This window comes from Topomyia yanbarensis, chromosome 3 (assembly GCF_030247195.1).
Source record: "Topomyia yanbarensis strain Yona2022 chromosome 3, ASM3024719v1, whole genome shotgun sequence".
NCBI classification, from domain to species: Eukaryota; Metazoa; Arthropoda; class Insecta; order Diptera; family Culicidae; genus Topomyia; species Topomyia yanbarensis.
Window position 1 is genome coordinate 290,951,964 of NC_080672.1, and position 22,190 is coordinate 290,974,153.

At 41.4% G+C, this 22,190-nt stretch overlaps 5 protein-coding genes across 5 annotated transcripts; 2 read left to right on the plus strand and 3 right to left on the minus strand.

Annotated features, from left to right (window-relative positions):
* Nucleotides 1-5,005: 5,005 nt before the first annotated feature.
* On the minus strand, nucleotides 5,006-5,726 carry LOC131692046 (arylalkylamine N-acetyltransferase-like 2). The gene has a single exon (XM_058978881.1). The coding sequence runs from the start codon at nucleotides 5,723-5,725 to the stop codon at nucleotides 5,060-5,062; it is 666 nt and encodes a 221-aa protein (XP_058834864.1). The 5' UTR covers nucleotide 5,726; the 3' UTR covers nucleotides 5,006-5,059.
* Nucleotides 5,727-5,983: 257 nt separating this feature from the next.
* On the minus strand, nucleotides 5,984-6,669 carry LOC131692047 (arylalkylamine N-acetyltransferase 1-like). The gene has a single exon (XM_058978882.1). It carries the CDS (start codon nucleotides 6,626-6,628, stop codon nucleotides 5,984-5,986), a length of 645 nt encoding a protein of 214 aa, XP_058834865.1. The 5' UTR covers nucleotides 6,629-6,669.
* A 774-nt stretch (nucleotides 6,670-7,443) lies between these two features.
* On the minus strand, nucleotides 7,444-14,554 carry LOC131687982 (uncharacterized). Its single transcript, XM_058972090.1, has 3 exons — nucleotides 13,720-14,554; nucleotides 12,936-13,660; nucleotides 7,444-7,473 (listed from the first exon to the last, which is right to left on the minus strand). Exons 1-3 carry the CDS (start codon nucleotides 14,552-14,554, stop codon nucleotides 7,444-7,446), a joined length of 1,590 nt encoding a protein of 529 aa, XP_058828073.1.
* Nucleotides 14,555-16,190: 1,636 nt separating this feature from the next.
* LOC131687983 (uncharacterized) lies at nucleotides 16,191-19,032 on the plus strand. The gene is made up of 3 exons (XM_058972091.1): nucleotides 16,191-18,794; nucleotides 18,849-18,921; nucleotides 18,973-19,032. Exon 1 carries the CDS (start codon nucleotides 16,191-16,193, stop codon nucleotides 18,612-18,614), a length of 2,424 nt encoding a protein of 807 aa, XP_058828074.1. The 3' UTR covers nucleotides 18,615-18,794; nucleotides 18,849-18,921; nucleotides 18,973-19,032.
* A 1,334-nt stretch (nucleotides 19,033-20,366) lies between these two features.
* On the plus strand, nucleotides 20,367-21,250 carry LOC131689787 (arylalkylamine N-acetyltransferase-like 2). Its single transcript, XM_058975078.1, has one exon. The coding sequence runs from the start codon at nucleotides 20,483-20,485 to the stop codon at nucleotides 21,125-21,127; it is 645 nt and encodes a 214-aa protein (XP_058831061.1). The 5' UTR covers nucleotides 20,367-20,482; the 3' UTR covers nucleotides 21,128-21,250.
* Nucleotides 21,251-22,190: the final 940 nt, after the last annotated feature.

Sequence of the window (22,190 nt, forward strand, 5' to 3'; positions counted from 1 at the left end):
CTATGCACTATCACATTGTAGCAATAAGGCAAGGTGCGCTCAGGAGTGCTCAAAGCGCACTTTTGCAGAAATGTTAAAGAGTGCACCGCCACCAATCCTTTCAGAAAACCCTTATGCTCGCTTGTTTCTTGTCGAGGCAGATCCTGATGACCCACACGAAGGAACATCCTTTGTCGTTCCGGAGGAGTCAAGGAAGGGGAGAAATCTTTCCTCCGCTAGACTGTCTCGTAAGGGATCCAAGATGTCCTCAACAGCAGTTGCGCAATCTTCAGCAAATCAAATCAATGAAAGTGCTTTTTTAAAACCGAAGCAAGTAGCTCCTAGACTGGAAATTTGAATTCCTATAAGGAGTATCGGGCGCTTTCAGGGACACCAAATACCCCAAGTGTCCCCTTTTTGCAAACAAATACTCAGCACAGTATTGGACTGATAAAATTCTCTGAAATCGTGGACTTGATTTTTACAACTTTCAACGTCACTGATCCTCTTAAAAGCATTCTGATAACCTTTCTCCCTGTAGTGAGAACATTTTTAAAGCAGTTGGTTGCTAAATGGATCCTTCTTGCAGCGATCGTATCCCTCGATGGCTAAGTCATCGAACGAGGTCCCGGATCTGATCACTGTTCTACAGTGGCATTGTAGAAGTATTCTCCCGAAAATCGATTCATTCAAAATTCTAATAAATAACCTGAAATGGGAAACATTTCTATTAAGTGAAACATGGCTTACCTCAGAAATAGACCTCAACTTCCACAACTTTAATATCATTCACTTGGATCGAAAAGAGTACAAGTTTTTGGCTGGCTTGATTCTGGATACCGCGATTCAAGTATAGACGAAATGAGTACCGAGGGCGAACACCCAAAGTCATTCTCCCAACCCGTGGTAGGACAAAGACTGCTCAGACGCATACGCGGAGAAGGCCGCCGCGTATAAGGCCTTCCGTGACGACGGGCTACCCGCTAGTTATCGACAATACGCGACGTTGGCAACGTGAATGAAAAGTTTGATGAAAGTCAAGAAACGCGGTTACTGGCGCCGCTTCGTTGATGGATTAACGCGAGAAAATCAATGAGCACTCTTTGGGGCACAGCCCGACGTATGCGAAACCAAAACAGCACCAACGAGAGCGTGGAATATTCAAACCGTTGGATATCCGATATCCAAGAAGGTTTGTCCGGACTCCGCACTGTCACAGAAGATCTACCGCGCCTCGTCCCCTCATGATAACACGAACGAAATACCGTTTTCGATGGTGGAGCTCTCACTTGCTCTCTTATCATGTAACAATAAAGCCACAGGGCCAGACAGAATCAAATTTAACCTGTTAAAGAATCTGCCAGACTATGCATGACTCTGCCAAAAGACGCTTGTTGAACTTATTTTATAAGTATCTTATTGTCCCACATGATTGGAGACAAGTGAGGGTCATCGCCATCCAAAAACCAGGAAAACCAGCCTCCGATCACAACTCGTATCGTATTGCTATCCTGTATCCGGAAGTTATTTGAGAAAATGATCTTGTTTCGTCTCAACAATTGGGTCGAAGAAAAAGGCCTACTGTCAGATACACAATTTGGCTTCCGCAAAGGCAAAGGGACGAACGATTGCCTTGCGTTGCTATCAACAGAAATTCAAATGGCCTATGCTAGCAAAGAGCAAATGGCATCAGTTTTCTTGGATATTAAGGGGGCTTTTGATTCAGTTTCTATCAACATTCTCTCTGAGAAGCTGCACCAGCATGGTCTTTCGCCGATTTTAAACAACTTTTTGCTAAACCTGTCATCTGAAAAGCACATGCACTTTTCGCATGGCGATTTAACAACATTGCGATTTAACTACATGGGTCTTCCCCAGGACTCATGTCTAAGTCCCCTACTCTACAATTTTTACGTGAATGACATTGACGATTGTCTTGCCAATTCAACACGCTAAGGCAATTTGCAGACGACGGGGTGGTCTCTGTGCTACCGATTTGAAAGATGCTTTGACCAGTTTGTCTGCTTGGGCTCTCCAGCTGGGTATCGAGTTTTCCAAGGAGATAACTGAGCTAGTTGTTTTTTTTAGGAAACGTGAGCCGGCGCAACTTCAGCTTCTATTAATGGGTGCAACGATCAATCAGGTCTTCACATTCAAATATCTCGGGGTCTGGTTCGACTCTAAAGGTACCTGGGGATGCCACATTAGGTATCTGAAACAGAAATACTAACAAAGGATCACTTTTCTCCGGACAATAACTGGAACATGGTGGGGTTCTCCTTCCAGGAGACCTGATCAGGTTATACCAAACAACGATATTGCCGGTGATGGAGTACGGGTGTATCTAGTTCCGCACCGATGCGAACGTATACTTCATCAAACTGGAGAGAATCAAATATCGTTGTTTGCGTATTACTTTGGGTTGCATGGACTCGACTCATACGATGAGTTTAGAAGTGCTGTCGAGTGTCCTTCCGCTGAAAACTCGGTTCTGGGAGCTCTCCTATCGATTGCTCATTCGATGTGACATTTTGAACCCGTTGGTAGTTGAAAATTTCAAAAGGCTTGTTGAGCTTCATTCTCAGACCCGATTTGTGTCCTTGTACTTCGACTACATGGCACAGAACATTAATCTTCGTACAATCTCAACCGTATCCACCTCCTTGATACTTCTGATTTAACTGTATTCTTCGACACATCCATGAAAGAAGAAATTTGTGAAGTCCCGGACCACATACGCAAGCAAGTGATCTTGAAATTATTTTATAATAAATTCCGAGAAGTCACCTGTTGCAAAATGTTCTACACTGACGGATCAAGTCTTGATGGGTCGACTGGCTTCGGTATCTTCAATGAAAATATTACCGTTTCCTTCAAGCTCAATGATCCAGCTTCATGTGGGTCGAGATTTCATTCGTGTGATGCCTCGGCTCATGTCTAACCACTACAGGCTAGATGCGCATCTGCGGCATATTGGGCTTGTGGAGAGTAGTCTGTGCGCTTGTGGCGAGGTCATGTGCTGAGTATTGTGACGCCAGATCGCAGTTGAAAGATTTGCTTCGGGTCCGAGGGAGACCACCCAACAGTGTTCCGAAATTTCAAAATCAGTTACCTATTTCTGCTTGCATTTACCGAAACCGACATTCAAATTCAACGCCTCCCGCATTCATTCACTTTCCAACCGACTGAAGTTTCATGCAGAATCGAACGCTTGAGTGCAGAGGAAATATAAATTTATTCACCAACCAAAGCATTCATTTACTATTATGTGGACAATTTGATGGCAGAAGTTAGCATCTTCTACATTTTCAAGCATAAGTGAACTGCGTCATCTATATCTGAGGCACGTTTGCTCAACAATTCCTCTCAGAGCTGGCATAGAAACAAAATTCAGTTTGCTTCTTAAACCGAACATGTCCGTACTTGAATGCGCTGCGTCGGGAGAACGAATGACGAGGGAAACGAACCAAACATTTCATTCGTCACAGCGGGTATGAAGTGAATTTCGTTTTTTCAAGTTCACGCAGGGATATCAATTTTTTTAAGCTCTGCCACCCAATATTCCAATCCGGGATATACAAATTTAGCTCCCTTATTTTTTTCTCGTTCTCAGATGCCCCGTAAATTGCCTTGCGGTTCTGACCCATACCAGAATACCAATAAGTGCCGTATTTATCCTCACCACAGTGTCAAACGTCACCTGCATTAGAAACGAGAGCGACCTGACCCGCGGATCTGAGGATGACAATTTGCCCACCCTGTTCATTATGTTTTGGCAGTCCAAAACGGTAATTGATGTCACCGATCTTCCGTCTGTAACAAAGCCACAAGTTTTCAAGGTACAATGATACCCTCTAACAAAATCATCGAAATTAAAAACAAACCATATTCTAAACATATTTAGTAGGTATCTATCGGCAATGATTATTTCGTCGTTTAATGTACCCTTTGTAAACATAAATTTAAATTGAAAATGACACAACTCTCCTGCTTCGTTTTAATCTGCTCAAACAATCCCTCGTATACTAATGATTTTAATCAACTTCAACTGAAGTAATCAGTTTTTTGGAAATCGTGAATATTTTTGTCCAATAATTTCTTTAAAAGTGCGAGAGTTTTGTTGTTAGCTATTTAATTTTGACAGTTTTCCTGGAAAAGTTCCATAAAAGTCAGCTACAATTATGTTTTCCTTCGAGACGTCACAATATCGGGCCATAAAATTACCTGCAAATATGGAATTTACACAATTTTTCGAACGTTATTTCTCATTTCGATACAGGGTGAAGTGCCTATTTTCACCATACTAAGGAGGGCGCCTCACTGATTCATTAATTACTCGGCCTACAAACAATGGAATGCGTACAAATTGGCATCAACAGCTTTGTTTCGTTGTTAAGTACCAATATAATAACATACATGCGCTGAAAACAGTGAAATTCTCGTGTTTGAGCGCAACGAAAACACGAATCGAGTGCCCCTATTGTTGCGCTACCATTTGACTCAATGCGTTAAACAAAGATGGCAGACACTGCTCTAACCAACGGCTTCGAATGGGTAGCGTAATAATAGAAACATAGCGATAATGGGCTCATCACCCCATGTATTTTGGTGATCAAAGTTACCCTCAAAACAACGAATGAAAATTTATATCAATGTAATTTTATTTTTATAGTAAAACGAAATAACATACCCAACAATTTCAACATTTCGAATCTATGGGTGCCAGTACTTGTTTTAAAAACGCAAACTGTTACGTTTACTTGAGATGATCAATGTTCCCCCATTTTACAGTACCTCTACACAAGACGCCCCTCTTAAAAGCACTAGAAAAATTCCTGTTTTTAATTTTAGATAAATAAAAAATAAAAAAAACCTTATGACCTCTAATCAAACCATCTCTCTCGGCCCTGTCTACAGCACATAACTCTAGTCCCTGTTTATTTTCTAAACAGATCTAAGGTTGGCTCTTCGAGGACCCTGTACTGCTTTGATCGAGATCCGAAATTTAATAAATGGAAGCGAATGATTGAACCAAACGTCAATTTTTATTTCATTTTTTTCACCGTATTCAAACAAAATATCATAAAACTATGACAAACGTTTGTATCTCCCGATGGGGCTCACTAGGTCGAAAGAGCTGCACTCCGTTCCCATCTCTGTAATCTGAGTAGGCAAGCCTTCCGATACATTTCATTCCAACTCGTTCGGCAATCCTCGCCGAAAAGAAACTCGAGCAATCCGCACTTGCCAGGGGATATCCGAGGGATTTCGCTCGTTTGAATTGTTCCTCGAACAGCTTGGTTCCTATTGCATGTCCCCTGTAATCCGGATGAACGGCAACAATCTCGATGTCGTAGCATTTTGGGACGTTGAACCGCTTCAAAATGTTCACGGATTGCTGCAGGTGAGCTAGAAGCTTCAAGCTATCACGCCATTTTTGGGTTCTTGCCTGGTCAGCCGCTTGCAATAAGTCTTCGACGTAGCCGGGATAGGTTGGGTTGGCAATGGAGACACCTACCAGACGGTTTGCCTGGTGACGATCTACAGCTTTCACCGCCATCCCCTGGAGCAGGAATGAAACGGAGAATTCCACATCATCTTCTGCTGGGCTGCTGTCGTAGATGTACGAATTGTTCATCGGCTCATCGTGGTAGTAGAACTTTAGGACAAACTCCAACACTGAGTTGTAATCGTCTGGGTTTGCGACATGAAACTCAATAAAATCGCTTTGGATAGATTTTGCCATCCGCAGCAGTACGGTTTCGTACAAATGTGTACGCGGTGTAGTCTTAAACTGGTCTGATAGCTTACCGCGAAGCGACAATCACACAATAACAATCAACATCGAATGCTTTATCTTGCAATGGTGGAAATTATATTTTTACCTTTTATTATTCAGTTGTTGGGCCAGACGAGTGTCAATATCTGCATCGACGCTACTCACCCACATCAATCATCGATGAGGAGCGTGATCAGTGAAGCAGCATAGTGGACGTAAACCAGTTTATATCCTCTTGAAGTACGATTTCAATCCAGTATGAATTTCATCTGCTGGTTTGAAAATACGCTCTCCCTTCTCAGTTCGGTAGTCGGCAAAATCAATCTCATGAACACACTCGAATCCAAGTTTCTCCATTATTTTAGCCGTGTAAATGCTTGAGCAATCCACGTAAACTCCTTCAAAACCACGTTCCTTTGCAATCTGGATCTGGCTTCTGATCAGGCCAGTGGCAATGGACTTACCGCGGAAATCCGTGTGCACCGCTACCAGTTGAATCTCATAAACAGCATTTATTCCATACCTTTCCCGAATGTTGGAACCATTCTGCACAAAAGCCAAAAACCTCATAATATCAGAAAATTTTCGGTCGCTTGAGCGATCAGCTGTTTCACGCAATGCCACCGCGTCATCCTCGTCACCGATGTAGCCCAGCGATAATCCCACCATCTGTCCATCATCGGTAACTGCTTTAACACCGAGACCGACATCCAAAAATTTGATGCTAAAATCGACATCCTCAGTGGCGGGTTCCTTACCGTAAATGTAGGCCAGGTTGGTGGGTTCGAAAGCGTAGAAGTAGTTCAGCATAAATTCGCGAACTTCTGCGGAATTCTCCGGCGTAGCGGGTTCAAAAACAATACCGGTCATGTTCGAACGGCTTGCGAAAACTAATGGCGTATGTTTATTCCTCAAACGTACGGAAAGGTGTGAATACACTGAAGTCTTTTTTTATGCGGTTTTTTTTTATGCGGATTTTTTTTATGCGACTTTTTTTATGCGGATTTTCAAAGTTGTGCGGTTTTTTTTTATGCGGATTTTCAAAGTTATGCGGTTTTTTTTTTATGCGGATTCTCAAAGTTATGCGGTTTTTTTTATGCGGATTTTCAAAGTTATGCGGTTTTTTTTATGCGGATTTTTTTTATGCGGTACGTATCCCCCGCATAAAAAAAAACTTCAGTGTATAATCAGTGCCGAGAAATATGAACTTATATTTATCTTATCGTTGTGCGCATGTGCGTTCTAAGACATTGATGCCCTTGGAGCTAACGCTTGTGATCTAGAGTGTAACATTGCGAAATAGTTCGAATGGAAAATACGGGTGTGTATCAGGAAACAGAACGTAATGGCTCAGATGGCATGCTCTTAACGTTTTTCGAGGCGCATGCCTTGCTTTACAATGTTGCTAGTGGGAAGCGAAGTAGGAAGAGTTTAGTTTAGAATTGTGGTTAGTAACGGCACAAAAACAAAAGAATAACAGAAGCACCTTCGCTCCTGAAAGAAGGATAGAGAGCCACTCACTATTTCATTAATTGCTCGGCCTGCAATCGATGGAATGCTTATACATTGGGATCAGAATCTTTGCTTCGTTCTTAAGAACCAACACAATAACACAAATCTAAACCAACATGTGAAAAAGGCGTAAGTGCAAATGAGAGTCTCTTTGTTTACTTTCTCTTCCGTCATTAGTCGGCCGCTTTACCCTTGCTGTTTAGCTGTTAGCATAATACGCTAGGCGAAATCAAATTCTTTTGTTATATACTGAAAAAATGTTGGGAAGTTTTATGATTAAGCCATAATAATCGAACGAGAAAGTATCAACAGTCAACCTTCGTTCGAACCGGTCATAAATCTTGAGAACTCCTGGTTTACCTAGAGTTTTTCAACAGCAACAGTCTTTCTCAAGGCTACCTGTATTTTCGCTCGATCAGTCTTTCTCAAGACTACCTATATTTTTTCGACGATTAGTCTCTCTCTCTCTCTCTCTCTCTCTCTCTCTCTCTCTCTCTCTCTCTCAAGACTACCTACTTTTTCTACTCAATCAGTCTTTTTCAAGACTAAAACATTTTCAAGAACAATTCAGCCTAAAGAAATATTTAATTCTTCCAACATGCCTGGGTCCTCCCAGAAAGGCCGTGTGCCAAAAATTAAAGCTAAACGGAACAGGGTATCTTCTCCACCCGAAAATTCAATTGACTGCAGCAACTCATTCGATGTTTTATCCGAATGTGAAGCTGATGAAATTTCCAAATTTCCTCGCATTGCGCATAATGCCAATGAGAAGAAAACGCAAACACCTCTGCCTATAACAGTGATGATCTCCGACTTCAAAGCCTTTCCAACTGAGCTTTCGACGTTCCTTCCGGACGTGAAAGTCTCTTTTCAGATTGGCCGAAGAGGAGAATGTCGAGTTACAGCGGAAGAATTGATTGGCCACAAACGACTACTCCAGTATCTTACGGAGAAGTTATACAAATTTTATTCATATGATTTCAAGACAGATAGACCATTCAATGCTGTCTTGAAAGGGCTACCACAAGGTCAAAGTTTGGATGAAATATCCAACGAATTGAAAATTTTACTTGGCTTTTCTCCTTCGCAAGTTATTCTTATGAAGAGAAAGGCTAGCGGCGATAACACGCCAGTACGCTCTGGAACTATCCAGGAGCTTTATTTAATTCATTTTAATCGTAATCAGATTAGTAATTTTAAAGTATTTGAAAAAGCACGTTTTATGTTCCACGTGTGAATAAAGTGGTAACATTATAGACGACATGGGGGCAGAATTCAAAATCTGACCTAGTGTCATAGATGTCAAGGCTTTGGGCACGGTACAAAAAATTGTCATTTGGATTCCAAATGTATGATCTGTGGTGATAAATCGCACACGAAAGATACTTGTCCGGTGAAAAAACCCACAAAAAGTTTCAAATGCGCTAATTGTAGCGAAAATCATAAATCTAATTTCTGGGGTTGTCCTGTTCGAGAAAAAATTACAAATTCTCGTTTTAGGCAACAAAAACAACAAATAAAAATGTACCTACTTCTTCAGGTACACTTCAAGAAAACACGTCCAAACGTGTTAATCCGATTCAAAATAGATTAACAACTTCTTCTACCTCCGTCGGTTAATCGCAGGATCAAATATTCACCAAGGTGGGTATCGAAGTTGAAACTGATCTTGGTATCATTTTTGTTGCTGCAGCCTATTTACCTTTTCAGTGCACTGACGAGCAAATTAATTTCTTGAAAGGAGACTTAGAAAAACTTACAAGAAATCGGTCGAAATTCTTCATAATCGGTGATTTTAACGCCAAACTAAAAACTTTCTAAGGTTCTTAAGAAACCTCAAAAACCAATTCCAGCTTTGAAGGAAGGTGACCACATACTTCTTACAAACGAAGAAAAAGCTCAACAACTTGCTCAGCAGTTTGAAAGCGTCCATAATTTTAATCTCAACGTTGTGAGTCCTATTGAAACCGAAGTTTTACAAAAATATGAAAACGTTTCAAACTATGATGAAATCAAATCCATCATGAAAAAGTTAAAAAATATGAAAGCTCCAGGTTATGATGGAATTTTCAACATTCTTCTTAAAAACCTTCCCGAAATCACCATGAGATACTTGGTCAAAATATTCAACAAATGTTTTGAATTAGTATACTTCCCTGAAAGATGGAAAAATGCCAAGGTTATTCCTATTTTGAGGCCAGACAAAAACCCAGCAGAAGCATCTAGCTATCGACCAATTAGTTTAATCTCTTCTATTAGTAAATTATTTGAAAAAATCATCGTAACTATGATGTCACATATCAATGGGAATTCTATTTTTCTTCCTGAGCAGTTTGGATTTCGTATTGGACATTCAACTACTCATTAACTTGTGAGAGTAACTAACATGATAAAGGCAAATATCTCAGAGGGCTATTCCACTGGAGTTGCTCTTCTAGACATCGAAAAAGGTTTTGACAGTGTTTGGCACAATTAATTGCCAAAATGTGCTATTTCAATTTTCCAATTTACATAATAAAGATAATTAAAAATTATCTTACTAACCGTACCCTACAGGTTTCTTGTCAGAATGGTGAATCTAATAAGCTACCCGTTAAAGCAGGCATCCCTCAAGGATCAAGCGTCGCACCAATCCTATACAATATTTTTAACTCTGATCTTCCAAATCTAACTACAGGCTGTAAAAAGTCACTTTTCTGTGATGGTACTACCATCTCAGCCACTGGTAGGAGTCTTCGTATTATCTGCAGTCGACTGCAACGAAGCTTGAATATTTTCAATGATTACCTGAAAAAAAGGAAAATTTCCACTAATGCGGCAAAAACACAATTGATTGTGTTTCCGCATAAGCCAAGAGCTGCTTCTCTTAAACCAACTAATAACCATGTTATTAAATTTAATGGTTTGAATTTAACGTGGTCAGATCAAGTTAAATACTTGGGTTTGATTTACAATAGAAACTCACTTTTAAGGATCACATTGAAGGAATCCAATCAAAATGCAACAAATATATATACTAAATTAGAAATGTAATGCGAACAAAACAATATAATCAAATAGAAAGTAATATACATAAAACAGAGCAGTGTCTGCCATCTTAGCCCAACGCATTGAGTCAAATGGTAGTGCAATAATAGGGGCATTCGATTTGAGCTTTTGTTGCGCTCAAACACGAGAATTTCACTGTTTTCAGCACATTTCGCTGTTGTGCTATCTTATGACAAGCGCCATTTTGCACATTTCGAGAAAAACGATTTTAAAGTTTGAGATTGAATATCATGAAACTTATAAATGGTAGAAACAATTCAGAGAAGACAATTTATGCTTCTTCCTATTCTGCGCCTCTCTCAAATATTACGAAGATCGATTGACTATGTTGCGAGTTTTCACTAAAAATATAAACAAAAGTCGCACTCACACTTGTCATAGGTGTGATTGATGAAAAAAATTGTATGACGTGTCGTAATCGTGCATGGAAAATTTTCCAAATAGAAAAATCACCAATTATGAACTTTTATTCTTATCTTTGGCTTCATTTGGTCTATAAACAATCGGTTAGATGCATTTTGAAGGAAATTAGTCAGGGAATCTAGAAAAAATTGTTATTTTTAGTTACAGTTTTGCCAAATAGGCAATATTTCCAGTTTAAAGCTAAAACAGCGTTTTTCGCCCAATACATGTATTTTTGTATTGAAAATTATTATGCCATTGTGTTCCTCGACATTTTTACACATAAAAGCAACTAAAATTTTATTATAACTTGAGCCAATCCCAAGATATAATGATTTGAAGCAAAAAACTCAGAATTTCTAATCACTTTTTTCGCTATATTTTAGTAACCAAGCAAAATTTCAAAATTCTGGAAACACCATCTTGTAGAGATTTGTTAGACGAGTAATGTGGCATATCTAACTCAGTTTACCCCAAAATGGCGTTTGTCATAAGTCATAAGATAGCACAACAGCGACGATTTGTGTTATTATATTGGCTCTTAACAACGAAGCAAAGCTGTTGTCAATTTTTAGGCATTTCATTGATTGTAGGCCGAGAAATTATTGAATTAGGAAGGCACCCTGCTTAGTATGGTGAAAATAGGCACTTTACTCTAAGATTTGTAATTGCAAGTATGTTCGTGTCTCAAAAGCAGTCCAGTGACACTTTCAATGGCCACTGGCTTTTCGATAAATTTAAACACTTATTCTGGTAGTTTGACTAATTCCTTTGTCATGTTATTGTTTTGTGTAGTACTCATAAACCCATATCTCCAGAACGAGAATACCGAACGAAACAATTCGCAAGTGATAAGGATTGGTGGAAAGAGACTGCATTGTAATCGACTGAATGTACCGCTTCTGTTCCATCGACAATAATATAATTGCCAACATAACCTTCACACATGACATTCTCTTCTCTATATACTTCAATGCAAATGTATACTATTTACAGGTGGCCTTATACCTTTATATGCTTTCGAAATTATCTCAGAGCTCCAGACCAAAGTTAATTAATTTACCAGCTGCTTGGATGTTCCAGATTTTCCGGAGAGTCATTAAGGGGCCAATTTTCCAGTTATAACTACGAATTTATGCCAATGCAACAGATATTCTCGAAAAAACTTCAGAGCTCTAGAACTAGATTTATGAATTGACCAATTATACTGATGTTCCGGATTTCCGAATGTTTTTCACGTGGAATCTAGGGTCAATAGTTGATTCACAAAGCTAATATCATTTTAGATGAGATTTTATATAAACTTTCATGCTTATTACAAATTTTTGGGATCAGTTTCATTGATTGACCACATTGCCACTTGTTCAACATTATGAGATATACAATTATTTCGACGGAATCAGCATTGGAATCGTAATCCGGAACGTCCAAGATCGGTTGTATCATGTACGGATTTGGTATATATATTCTTATTTTTGTTTGGTTTGTGTTTATTATTAGTAGTTTGCCATTAAACCTTTGATTTATCATGACTGTTCTGCATACATCTACAATCTTAGGAAAAATGAAAATTGCATTTGACGTAAACAACGTAGCGACGCATTTTTCTGCCTGATAATAGGATTTTACATGTTCTAATATGTAAAATTAAATATTGTAACTCTTGTGGTGTAAAATTCAGACTGAATGACCTAGAAAAAGCCGAACAACTCACATTTTTACACGTAATTAAATGTAAATTTATGTGAATAGGGACGCTCCCTTTATGTGCATCTGGCAAGACGTAAAGTTACAAGACTTTTTTTGCTGTGTATGTATGCCAAAGATGACCCCATTCGGCACCGATTCCCACTAGCCAACCTAATCAAAACAGTAATATTTACCATGAACTGAAAATTGAACTCTCCTGAACATGCTCTAACACTTTATTCGTTACAAAAAGTTAACACCTAAAGAAGGTTAATGTATATGTGAGATATGACTCACGGCAATTATATTGTTCTGATCGAAATTGAAGAAATATTCTTGAAGCAGACGTTTTACGCACAGATGGATGAATATCTTCGTAAAGGTTACGCCTACAAAGCCACGGCAAAAGAGTTGGCTGAAACAGAGTTACGGCGGGTAGGCTTGTCAGGAGATCCGGGCCTTTTAATAAAACTGAATTTAGGAATACGCCTTGAACAGAAGCGGCTGCATCCCATACAAAACGTACCTTGCCCGGCTTTTTTGCGTTCAACACCATATTTAAGGGCAGATACCATACCTTTCCTTCCTCTGTTTCAGCCAACTCTTTTGCCGTGGCTTTGTGGGCGTAACCTTTACGAAGATATTCATCCATCTGTTTGCGGACAACCTGCTGCAGCTCCAGATCTTTCGAAAGCTTCTTTTCCAAGTTCTGCATACGTTTAACTGCCATCGGAAAGCTGTTCGGTAGTTGCGGGTAGTTGGCTCTCCACAAAAGCCCAGTTTCAAATCGATTACCAATTCGTACGGTGGTTTGCTCCAGCAGTTCCCGGGCTCTTCGATCTTCTGCCGACTCAGGAAGAACCGTAACACTTACTCCCGATTCGTCTAGCGTATAATGTGTTCGAAGCAGATCGTGCAGGTTTTGATCCGACATAGGTTTAGCGACATGATGACCAGCGAATCCTACAGAAGTCTCACTATCATCTTGCGGCCCATATACTGTCCAACCCAGCTGGGTCCTTACTGCGATTGGTTCACCAGGCTGACCGATGCGCGATTCTATCGGGGCATATACATGAAGATGTTTCAATCCGATAAGAATTCTTGGAGCACCGTGCAAATAGTCAGCCACTGGTAATCCGTTTAGATGCTTGTAACGCGCGGCAACGTCCGCAAAGCACATCTTCTGTTCTGGTAACTGCAGTTGTTCAACGGTGTGTACATTTCGCAAAACAAACTGATCGACGGACTCTCTTGCAGAAATCGCGACGTGAATTAAAGCCTAGATTCACGTTCTAAACGTGACATACCTGCTGTCCATTTAACGAGGATCGGCTGTACTGTGCCACTAAGCCCAATTTGATCCGCAATTTGTTCTTCCATTAAAGAGTATGATGACCCTTCATCGAGGAAGGCGATTACATCTATACGCATCTTTCCGTTGTGCAGTGTTACAGGAACCATTCGAAAAATAACAGGTTGTTTGGTTTGCATGTCGTGAACATTACAGTCCGCCAATCTTAACGTAGTAGCAGTTCTTGTAGGATGAAGCAACTGATGATGACGTTCCCGACAACCACCTACACCACAGTGACCCTTGAAACGGCATCGTGTTTGACCATGTTCGTTTAAACATAACTGACATAGCTTCCGTTTTTCCACCTCGCGCATCCTACCATCCCACGACATTTTTCGAAATTCATCACAGAACCGAATTCGATGGTCGGCTCGATCGCATATTCGGCATGGTTTACGATTTGTACCTTCCTCTCTGCAAGTCAGATGTTCGTTATGCTGTCCATGCTGAATTTGAGGCTGATCAACAACACCAACGTGCGAGTGCAAGTATGCTTCTTGTTCTTTCAGCTTCCCTCTCTTATCCTTTCGCTCTCTTCCGCATCTGTCTTGTTGCTCTCTAGGTGGTTCTACGAATAGCGTAACCTCGCTTGCTTCAGAGACGATTTCCGAAAGAAAGTTTGAAAACGTCGCTAAGTCTACCACCTGCTGCTGTCTTTTAAAGCGTACCCATTCTAGCTTTGTACTTGATGGTAGCTTATCCACCAGTTCTTGCACCAGCATAGGGTTGATGAGGTGATCTCGAAGTTCCGCTGCGATCAAATGATCGCAGAGCTGTTGCACTGCCATGCCGAATGAGATGAATGTAGATAACCGATCAATTCGTGGTGACTCAGCTTTTCTTGCTTTCAGCAACAACGAGTGAAGAAGCTGCTCCGGCCTGCCATGGTTGTCTCAATGTTTCAATGACTTGCGGAACCGTTTCGGGAAGTAACAGTCGACTTCTAACAGCCTCTAGCGCTGGGCCCTTCAAGCATTCTTGTAATCTGCCGAGATTGTCGAGGTTCGAGTAGTTGCAGGCCCTATTGCCGTTGTGAAAGCTGCTCAAAAACAAAGGCCACTCTTCAGGTTTCCCCGTGAATACAGGAAGTTTTTGAAAAGGCCCTTTCCGTGCAGCTAATTGTGCCTTTGACAAGTCTCGTTCTGGTTGCTGCATGTGCATCCGGTATTCGTCGTAGTCTGAATCACCGGACTGCTCGGACTCCTGGTGTCGAGATGAATTTTGGTGGCTTCCCGAAGTACGAATAATTGATTTTCCTACTGAATGGTTTTGAATACGATTTCTCTCGTCAACTTGTCGCTGGTGTACCTTTTCTGTGGTGCCCTGCTGCTCAGTAGCTTTGGGTGTGGAGCTTTTGGGAAATGCACCCCGGCGATCCGCAGAATCCCTTCTGTCCTGCTTTTGGTCACTGGTGATTTGAGCTTGACCCTTCCACTTGTCTATGCGTACCTCGCTTTGCATTTGGCCCTTATCGATACTTGTTCCACCAACTGCACCTTCCTCTGAATCATCTTCATATTCCTTCAACATTAGACTTCGCTTCTCTCGAAATTCCTCTTCAACCACTTTCCTCATTTCCAACATTTCTCGTTCCAACTCCAGCTGTATCTTGCGCTTTTCACGTTCCATGTCCAACTGGGACCGGAGAATCCGTCGTTGTTCTTCCCGGAACCTCTCTAGCTCCTGCTTATGGGACAATTTCCCCTGATCCGGTTTCGAAATAATTGGCGTAGGCTCGTTGTCCCTGGATTCCGACTGAGTACAGTCTCCACAACTCCAGGACCGGTCTTTTATCTCCTCGGTTACTCCTGCACACTTAAAGTGGTACCAGCGCTTACACATCTCGCAGAACACCATTCCCTCGTCATCGTGATCCGGCTTATCACAAGCGGCACAATTGTAACCTGTCCTTTCGAGGTTATGTTCTTCATCACCGGCACGCATTATTAAATTTTTGAGTTTTGTTCTGATCAAAATTGAAGAAATATTCTTGAAGCAGACGTTTTACGCACAGCTCAAAACTGTAATTTATTTTACGCCCAAGAATACGCAGAGCAATACCCGGATGCAGCGAAGGCCATAATTGACAAACACTATGTCGATGATTATTACGATAGTGTGGATACGGTTCAGGAGGCGGTGAAAAGAGCTGAAGAAGTGAGATTCATTCATTCCAAAGCCGGATTTCAAATTAGGAATTGGGTCTCAAATAGCGTAGAATTCCTAGAGCGTATCGGTGAGCAATGCGATACCCATGTGGTTCATTTCAACTGCGGCAAATCTGGTGGTATAGAGCAAGTTCTGGGGATTTCCTGGGACCCCGTCGAAGATGTGTTTGTGTTCAGCTCCAAATTACGAGACAATCTACAGCCATTCTTTTTAGGATTGCGTCGTCCAACGAAACGCGAAGTTTTAAGTTGCGTAATGAGCTTTTTCGACCCTCTCGGCATGCTCGCTCCGTACACTATTCACGGGAAGATGATCATCCAAGATCTGTGGCGACAAGGTTGTTCGTGGGATGAAAAAATAGACGATGCGTGTGCAGACAAATGGCAACGATGGACTGCGGTGATGGAAGAAGTGGCGATGATCAAAATTCCTCGCTGCTATTTTTCAGAGACTACGAACGAAGATTTTGAATCTCTTCAGCTTCATGTATTCACGGATGCGAGTGAAAATGCGTATGGGTGCGTTGCCTATTTTCGGATAGTAGTTCAAGGCATACCGCGGTGTGCACTAGTAGCAGCTAAATCAAAAGTAGCGCCGTTGAAGCATCTCTCCATCCCTCGATTGGAACTTCAAGCTGCGGTGCTGGGTTCTAGGCTGGCGAACACCGTACTAGAAACGCATTCTCTACCAGTAAAGCGACGGTTTATATGGACGGATTCTCAGATCGTGCTTTCTTGGATCCGTTCCGACCATAAAAGGTACTCTCAGTTCGTAGCATTTCGTATTGGAGAAATTCTCAGCCAAACAGCACTAAGAGAATGGCGTTGGGTGCTAACGAGAAGCAACATCGCCGATGTGTTAACCAAGTGGGGTAGTGGACCTCCTTCGCCTTGTAGTGGAGAATGGGTTGTCGGACCAGATTTGCTGCATACACGGGAGGAAAATTGGCCAAAAACTGAGCTCCCGCCAACGAATGTGCCGGAAGAACTGAAAGCTATCCATTTATTCCACGAAATTAGTTTCCAGGAACCGCTAATTGACACAAGTCGGTTTTCTCGATGGAACATACTGGTGCGTTGTATAGCATGCGTCTATCGCTTTCTGTCGAACTGCCAAAGAAAGATCAAAGGACTTCCAATAGAAACGGTTCCCGCATCAGACAAATTAGAGAAACTGTCAAAAATTCGTGTATCATATATCGTAATACCACTGAAACTCGAAGAGTATCGTCGAGCGGAAAATTACTTGTGGCGAATTGCACAACGTGAAGGGTTCGGAGATGAAGTTAAAATTTTACTCAAAAATCGCGGACTTCCACGTGAAAAATGGCATCCTATCGACCAAGGTAGTTCCCTCTACAAGCGATCACCACTACTGGATGAAGATGGGGTGATACGGATGGAAGGAAGAGCGGCTTATGCTGATTTCATACCCTTCGAGCTACGTTTTCCAGTCGTGCTGCCGAAGGCACATAACATTACTACAAAATTGCTACAACATTACCATCAGAAATTTGGTCATGCGAACCGAGAGACTGTTGTGAATGAAGTTCGTCAGCGGTTTTTCATTCCGAAGCTAAGGGCTGCCGTGTGGCATGCAGAGAAGGAGTGCTATTGGTGCAAAGTTCGAAAGTGTCGCCCTTCTATCCCTAGAATGGCACCTTTACCCGAGCAGCGTTTAACGCCACACCGGAGACCGTTCAGCCATGTTGGTCTGGACTACTTTGGACCGCTTGTCGTTACAGTAGGACGTAGATCGGAAAAACGTTGGGTGGCTTTGTTTACTTGCCTGGTGACGAGGGCTATACACTTGGAAGTCGCTCACAGCCTCACCAGCCAAGCGTGTATGATGGCAATACGACGATTTATCTGTCGCAGAGGTGCGCCACTGGAAGTGTTTTCGGACAATGGCACTAAATTTCAAGCTGCTAATAAAGAGCTCAAAATGGAAGCTAAGCGTATCGACGTGGAATGTGGAAACGCCTTTACGGATGCTAGAACACGCTGGAATTTTAATCCACCAGCGGCACCCCACATGGGTGGCAGTTGGGAGCGCATGGTTAGATCTGCAAAGAATGCTCTCAAGGCAATTCACGATGGACGGAAATTAAACGACGAGATCTTGCTGACGGTACTGGCGGAAGCGGAGGACATGGTGAATTCCCGACCGTTGACGTATCTTCCCCAGGAATCGGCCGAGAACGAATCTTTGACGCCAAACCACTTCCTGCGAGGCTTTCCATCGGGCGAGCGTGAAGAAGCTAACATCCTGACGGATTCGGCGGAAGCGTTAAGGGATGATTACAAGAGATCGCAAAGGCTAGCTGATATGCTGTGGCAGAGGTGGCTAAAGGAGTATGTTCCGCTGATTAATCATCGTACTAAGTGGTTCGAGGATAAGGAACCCATTAACGAAGGGGAGCTTGTGTTCATCGTTGACGGCGACAACAGACGGACCTGGGTTCGAGGTATTGTGGAGCGTATCATCCGTGGCCAAGATGGAAGAGTTCGCCAAGCGATGGTTAGAACTTCTAGGGGCATCTTTAGACGACCAGTTGCCAAGCTGGCTGTGATGGAGATTAAAGGTAAATCTGGTGAAGGCTATGGCCGTGGACCAGAGTTACGGTCGGGGGAATTGTTAGCACCACTGGGCATATCGATGGCCCCTGGCGGAAAGTGAACCTACGGGAAAAACTGATGGTACATATGAATGGCAACACGGTATACTAAGTGTCAGTGAAGAAGAGGGAAAAACAAAATAAAATTAAAACGAGGGGGATTGATCTACATGTGCCGTAGGAAAAAGTTTAATTAAAACTAATTTAATCATTTTCGGATTATTATATTGGATTATCGAGTCGTGAGTAGAAATTAACTGTTTAATTATAAACATTTGATGATGTGGTACATTTAGGTGAAGGATACTTGGGAAATATATTGTTCGGATCGGACATTGGAAAGGAAGAAAATTATTAAATGTAGGAGAGGTAAATTATATATATTAATTGAACTAAATCTAATTAAAAAATAAATTACAGTTTTGAGCTGTGCGTAAAACGTCTGCTTCAAGAATATTTCTTCAATTTCGATCAGAACAATATGTTTTGCCTATGCGATTATTAGCGCAACAAACAAACGTTTCGTGGAATTTTTTATTGCAAATATTTTCAAAAATCTACATCACAACTTTTCAGTTTTGCCCGCCAGGATGACAACCAAATTGCGCGCCCATTCAATTTTCATCCGTGCGAGTGGGAAATGTTTTGACGTTTATTTCTTTCTTTTTTATTTTCATTATTGAGGCTTTAATCTTAGGGTCATTCGTCTCTTTTCGGGTTAGAGCAGTCTTTTTTTTTGGAAAAATCTCTAACCCTACGTGCGGGTTGGTAATCGAACCCAGGTGAACTGCGTACAAGGCAATCGATTTACCAACTACGCTCTGCCCATCCCCTTGACGTTTATTTCGTTCTTACCTGATACGGGACTTGCCGATAGATGATTTATTCTTCTTTTTTTCTGTTCATTCTATCGTTCGTCTCGTATAGCCTCTCTTTTTGACTCACATAGTTTAAATGGACTGGCTGAATTGACAGTACCTCCTGGTTGCATTTGACGTTCGATTTTTTGCTATCTGCATGTCCCGTCTCAGGCTCTTACTCGAGTGTTTATAGCGTCCCTAACACGTTCAATATTTTTGTCAATACTAGAGGGAATTGACAGAAGTATTGTACGTGTACTGGAAAAATAATATATTGACGATGTGCATTTCAAATGGGATTGACGTATTGAAGCAATTTCGTCAATACTGTGTTTTGACAAAATATTGAACGTGTAAGGGCCGCTTAACATTCCATTCATAAATTACATAACACTTTTAGGGGGGTACGACAAACTGTGATCTGTTGTGTCATAAGGGAGAGGATGAATAAGCAAAAACGTTACATAACATGTTTTTACAGAAGAAATTTTTTTAAGGCATTTGTTACGTAATAAGAGATGGGGGATAGAGAAATTTGTGACAATTTGTTACAAGGGTGAAGTGAGAAGTCAAGTTTTGCGTTACGTAATTTATGAATGCTCCTCTGATTGCAGTTGAAAACTGTAAAATCCGACCATCGACAATCGTATTTTCTTGTTCTAAACAAAATAATCACGTCTGGGGAAGTGCGCATTATTTATACAATGATGCGCTATAATGTGCACTATTTCCGACATGTTGGATTAGCACTGAACAAGAGAAAAAACGATTGTGGTTGGCTGAATTTTCCAATTTTCAACTAAAACGATAATAGCAACAACTCGACGAAATGCTAGCTTTTCTCAAAATATACATTGTGGTGCACAGAACGCACACAAGATAAGACTTTACTGTATTCCACTTTCCGGCCTAGTCCATAACACGTTTTCGAGCAGTGCTGTACTTATTTGAGACAGCTCAACAGCTGATAGTTATTTACGCATGGTGCAGGTAGAATGAGAGGTTACGCGAAACGAAAGATGATATGAACAGGAAAAATAGGTCTCAGGTGCGTACCGTCCAAAGCAACAATGAACAGTATTGAGCTTCGCGTGGCCCGGGCCGACGAATTGGACCGGGTAAGAGAAATTCTGCGGACAATCTACTATCCGGAGGAAGGCATCACCATCTCGTACGTCCATGGGAAAGAACCCACGTTGGATGACGAGCGGTTTTCGCTTTCGTTTGTGCAACAAGGATCGGTTGTTCTGGCGGAGGACAAAACATCTGGCACTGTGGTCGGTATATCGGTAGCTGGCCCGATTGAACCAGATGATCCGGATTCGATGATACAGGAAGCTGCTACTACTGACACGAAGAAGTGGTCGGATATCTTGAAGTTGTTGGCTCTTCTGGAACGAACGGCGAATGTATGTGGACGGTTCGGCTTACCCAAGGCTTACCATGTGCACATTTTGGGTGTTAATCCAGCCTACAGAGGTCAAGCCATTGGGACCAGATTGATGCAGTTTCAGGTAGATCTCGCCACAAAAAAAGGTTTCGGCGCCATTAGTGCTGACTTTACAAGTGTTTATTCAGCTAGAATTGCCGATCAGCTGGGGATGGAGTTCATTAGTCAGGTGTCATTGGACGATTATCGTGACGAAAATGGTGAGAAGCCATTCGAACCAAAAGATATTCATCGATTGATAAAGACGTATGCCAAAGTGCTCTGATAGATCTTATTGCTTTGATAATAGACCAGTCAGTAATTGTTGCCATGCTAAGCAGAAGTGAGGCCTATTATTTTGTTCATAGATAAGACTACAATGAAAATTATCTCTGTAACCAAGCAAAAATTGTGCTCTTCCTAAAATTTTATATCACATTCCTTCCTGCTACAATATTTAGATAGCGATAACATATTGTATCTGCAATGCCGGTTGTGCATCGTTTGAACAATCCCCTTTAATCACCAACGATTCTGTGTATATACATTTTTCCGGATTACCATCATACTAAGAAGGAAGCCTAATTGAAAATTAGCTAATCCCGTTTCAACGCGGTGATATTATGCCCACAGATGTAAAACGGCGGGCAGCGATTTGTACGATCCACTTTTACGCATTACATTATGTTCGAAACATATGGTTTTGCTCGGGAAATAGTCGACATTCAAAAGCAACAGCAACATAACCACCGACAGAAGGATAAAGTGGCAAACCGAGTCGCATGGAAATAGCAATTTTGTGATCCCTTTACGGTAATAACATTCATCCGTGTGCGAATGAACTTGCACGTGTGTATCTGTGTGAGTCGGTTAGTAAGTGGTTACCATGAATGCAGAACGAAGAGTTTTGGGACGGCGCGAGGATGAGACGACATGCTATGAAATAAGATATGAGATTATTGTCTTGTTATCTGCTATTGTGACTGCTCTGGAATTGTAGTTATTGTTAGTCACCGGGGAAGCTTTTTTTCGTAAGCGCTGGGTTCAAAATGAAGTATTTTAAGAGCACTACCGTTTTCAACAATCCTCCAAAACAGAACGGCAGCGGGATGATCAGAAGGAAAGTGAGGCATTTGAGGGGAACGTCACTTCTGAATAATTCAGAATAGTTCAGTTTTACCTTTCGTATTTTTTCCAGTATTTTTTTAGAAAATTTAGACAATTTTCTAACAAATCGAGTATCGCTAACAAATTCGAAGAAATTACAACAAGTCTATCCAATATCAATCAAATTTTGCTTGAATTCGGATCGATTTGATGTATCTGGCAGCTGCCGCATTTGGAATTTT

What these genes read in the sequence shown, in the direction of transcription:
- LOC131692046 (XM_058978881.1), bottom strand. Translation starts at nt 5,725, where the DNA reads ATGGCAAAATCTATCCAAAGCGATTTTATTGAGTTTCATGTCGCAAAC.
- LOC131689787 (XM_058975078.1), top strand. Translation starts at nt 20,483, where the DNA reads ATGAACAGTATTGAGCTTCGCGTGGCCCGGGCCGACGAATTGGACCGG.
- LOC131687983 (XM_058972091.1), top strand. Translation starts at nt 16,191, where the DNA reads ATGAGCTTTTTCGACCCTCTCGGCATGCTCGCTCCGTACACTATTCAC.
- LOC131692047 (XM_058978882.1), bottom strand. Translation starts at nt 6,628, where the DNA reads ATGACCGGTATTGTTTTTGAACCCGCTACGCCGGAGAATTCCGCAGAA.
- LOC131687982 (XM_058972090.1), bottom strand. Translation starts at nt 14,554, where the DNA reads ATGGCAGTGCAACAGCTCTGCGATCATTTGATCGCAGCGGAACTTCGA. An exon ending in CCTCGTTAAATGGACAGCAG is followed by an intron (nt 13,661 to 13,719) that starts GTATGTCACGTT and finishes TTTCTGCAAGAG; the next exon opens with AGTCCGTCGATCAGTTTGTT. An exon ending in ACGCAAAAAAGCCGGGCAAG is followed by an intron (nt 7,474 to 12,935) that starts GTACGTTTTGTA and finishes TTATGCTAACAG; the next exon opens with CTAAACAGCAAGGGTAAAGC.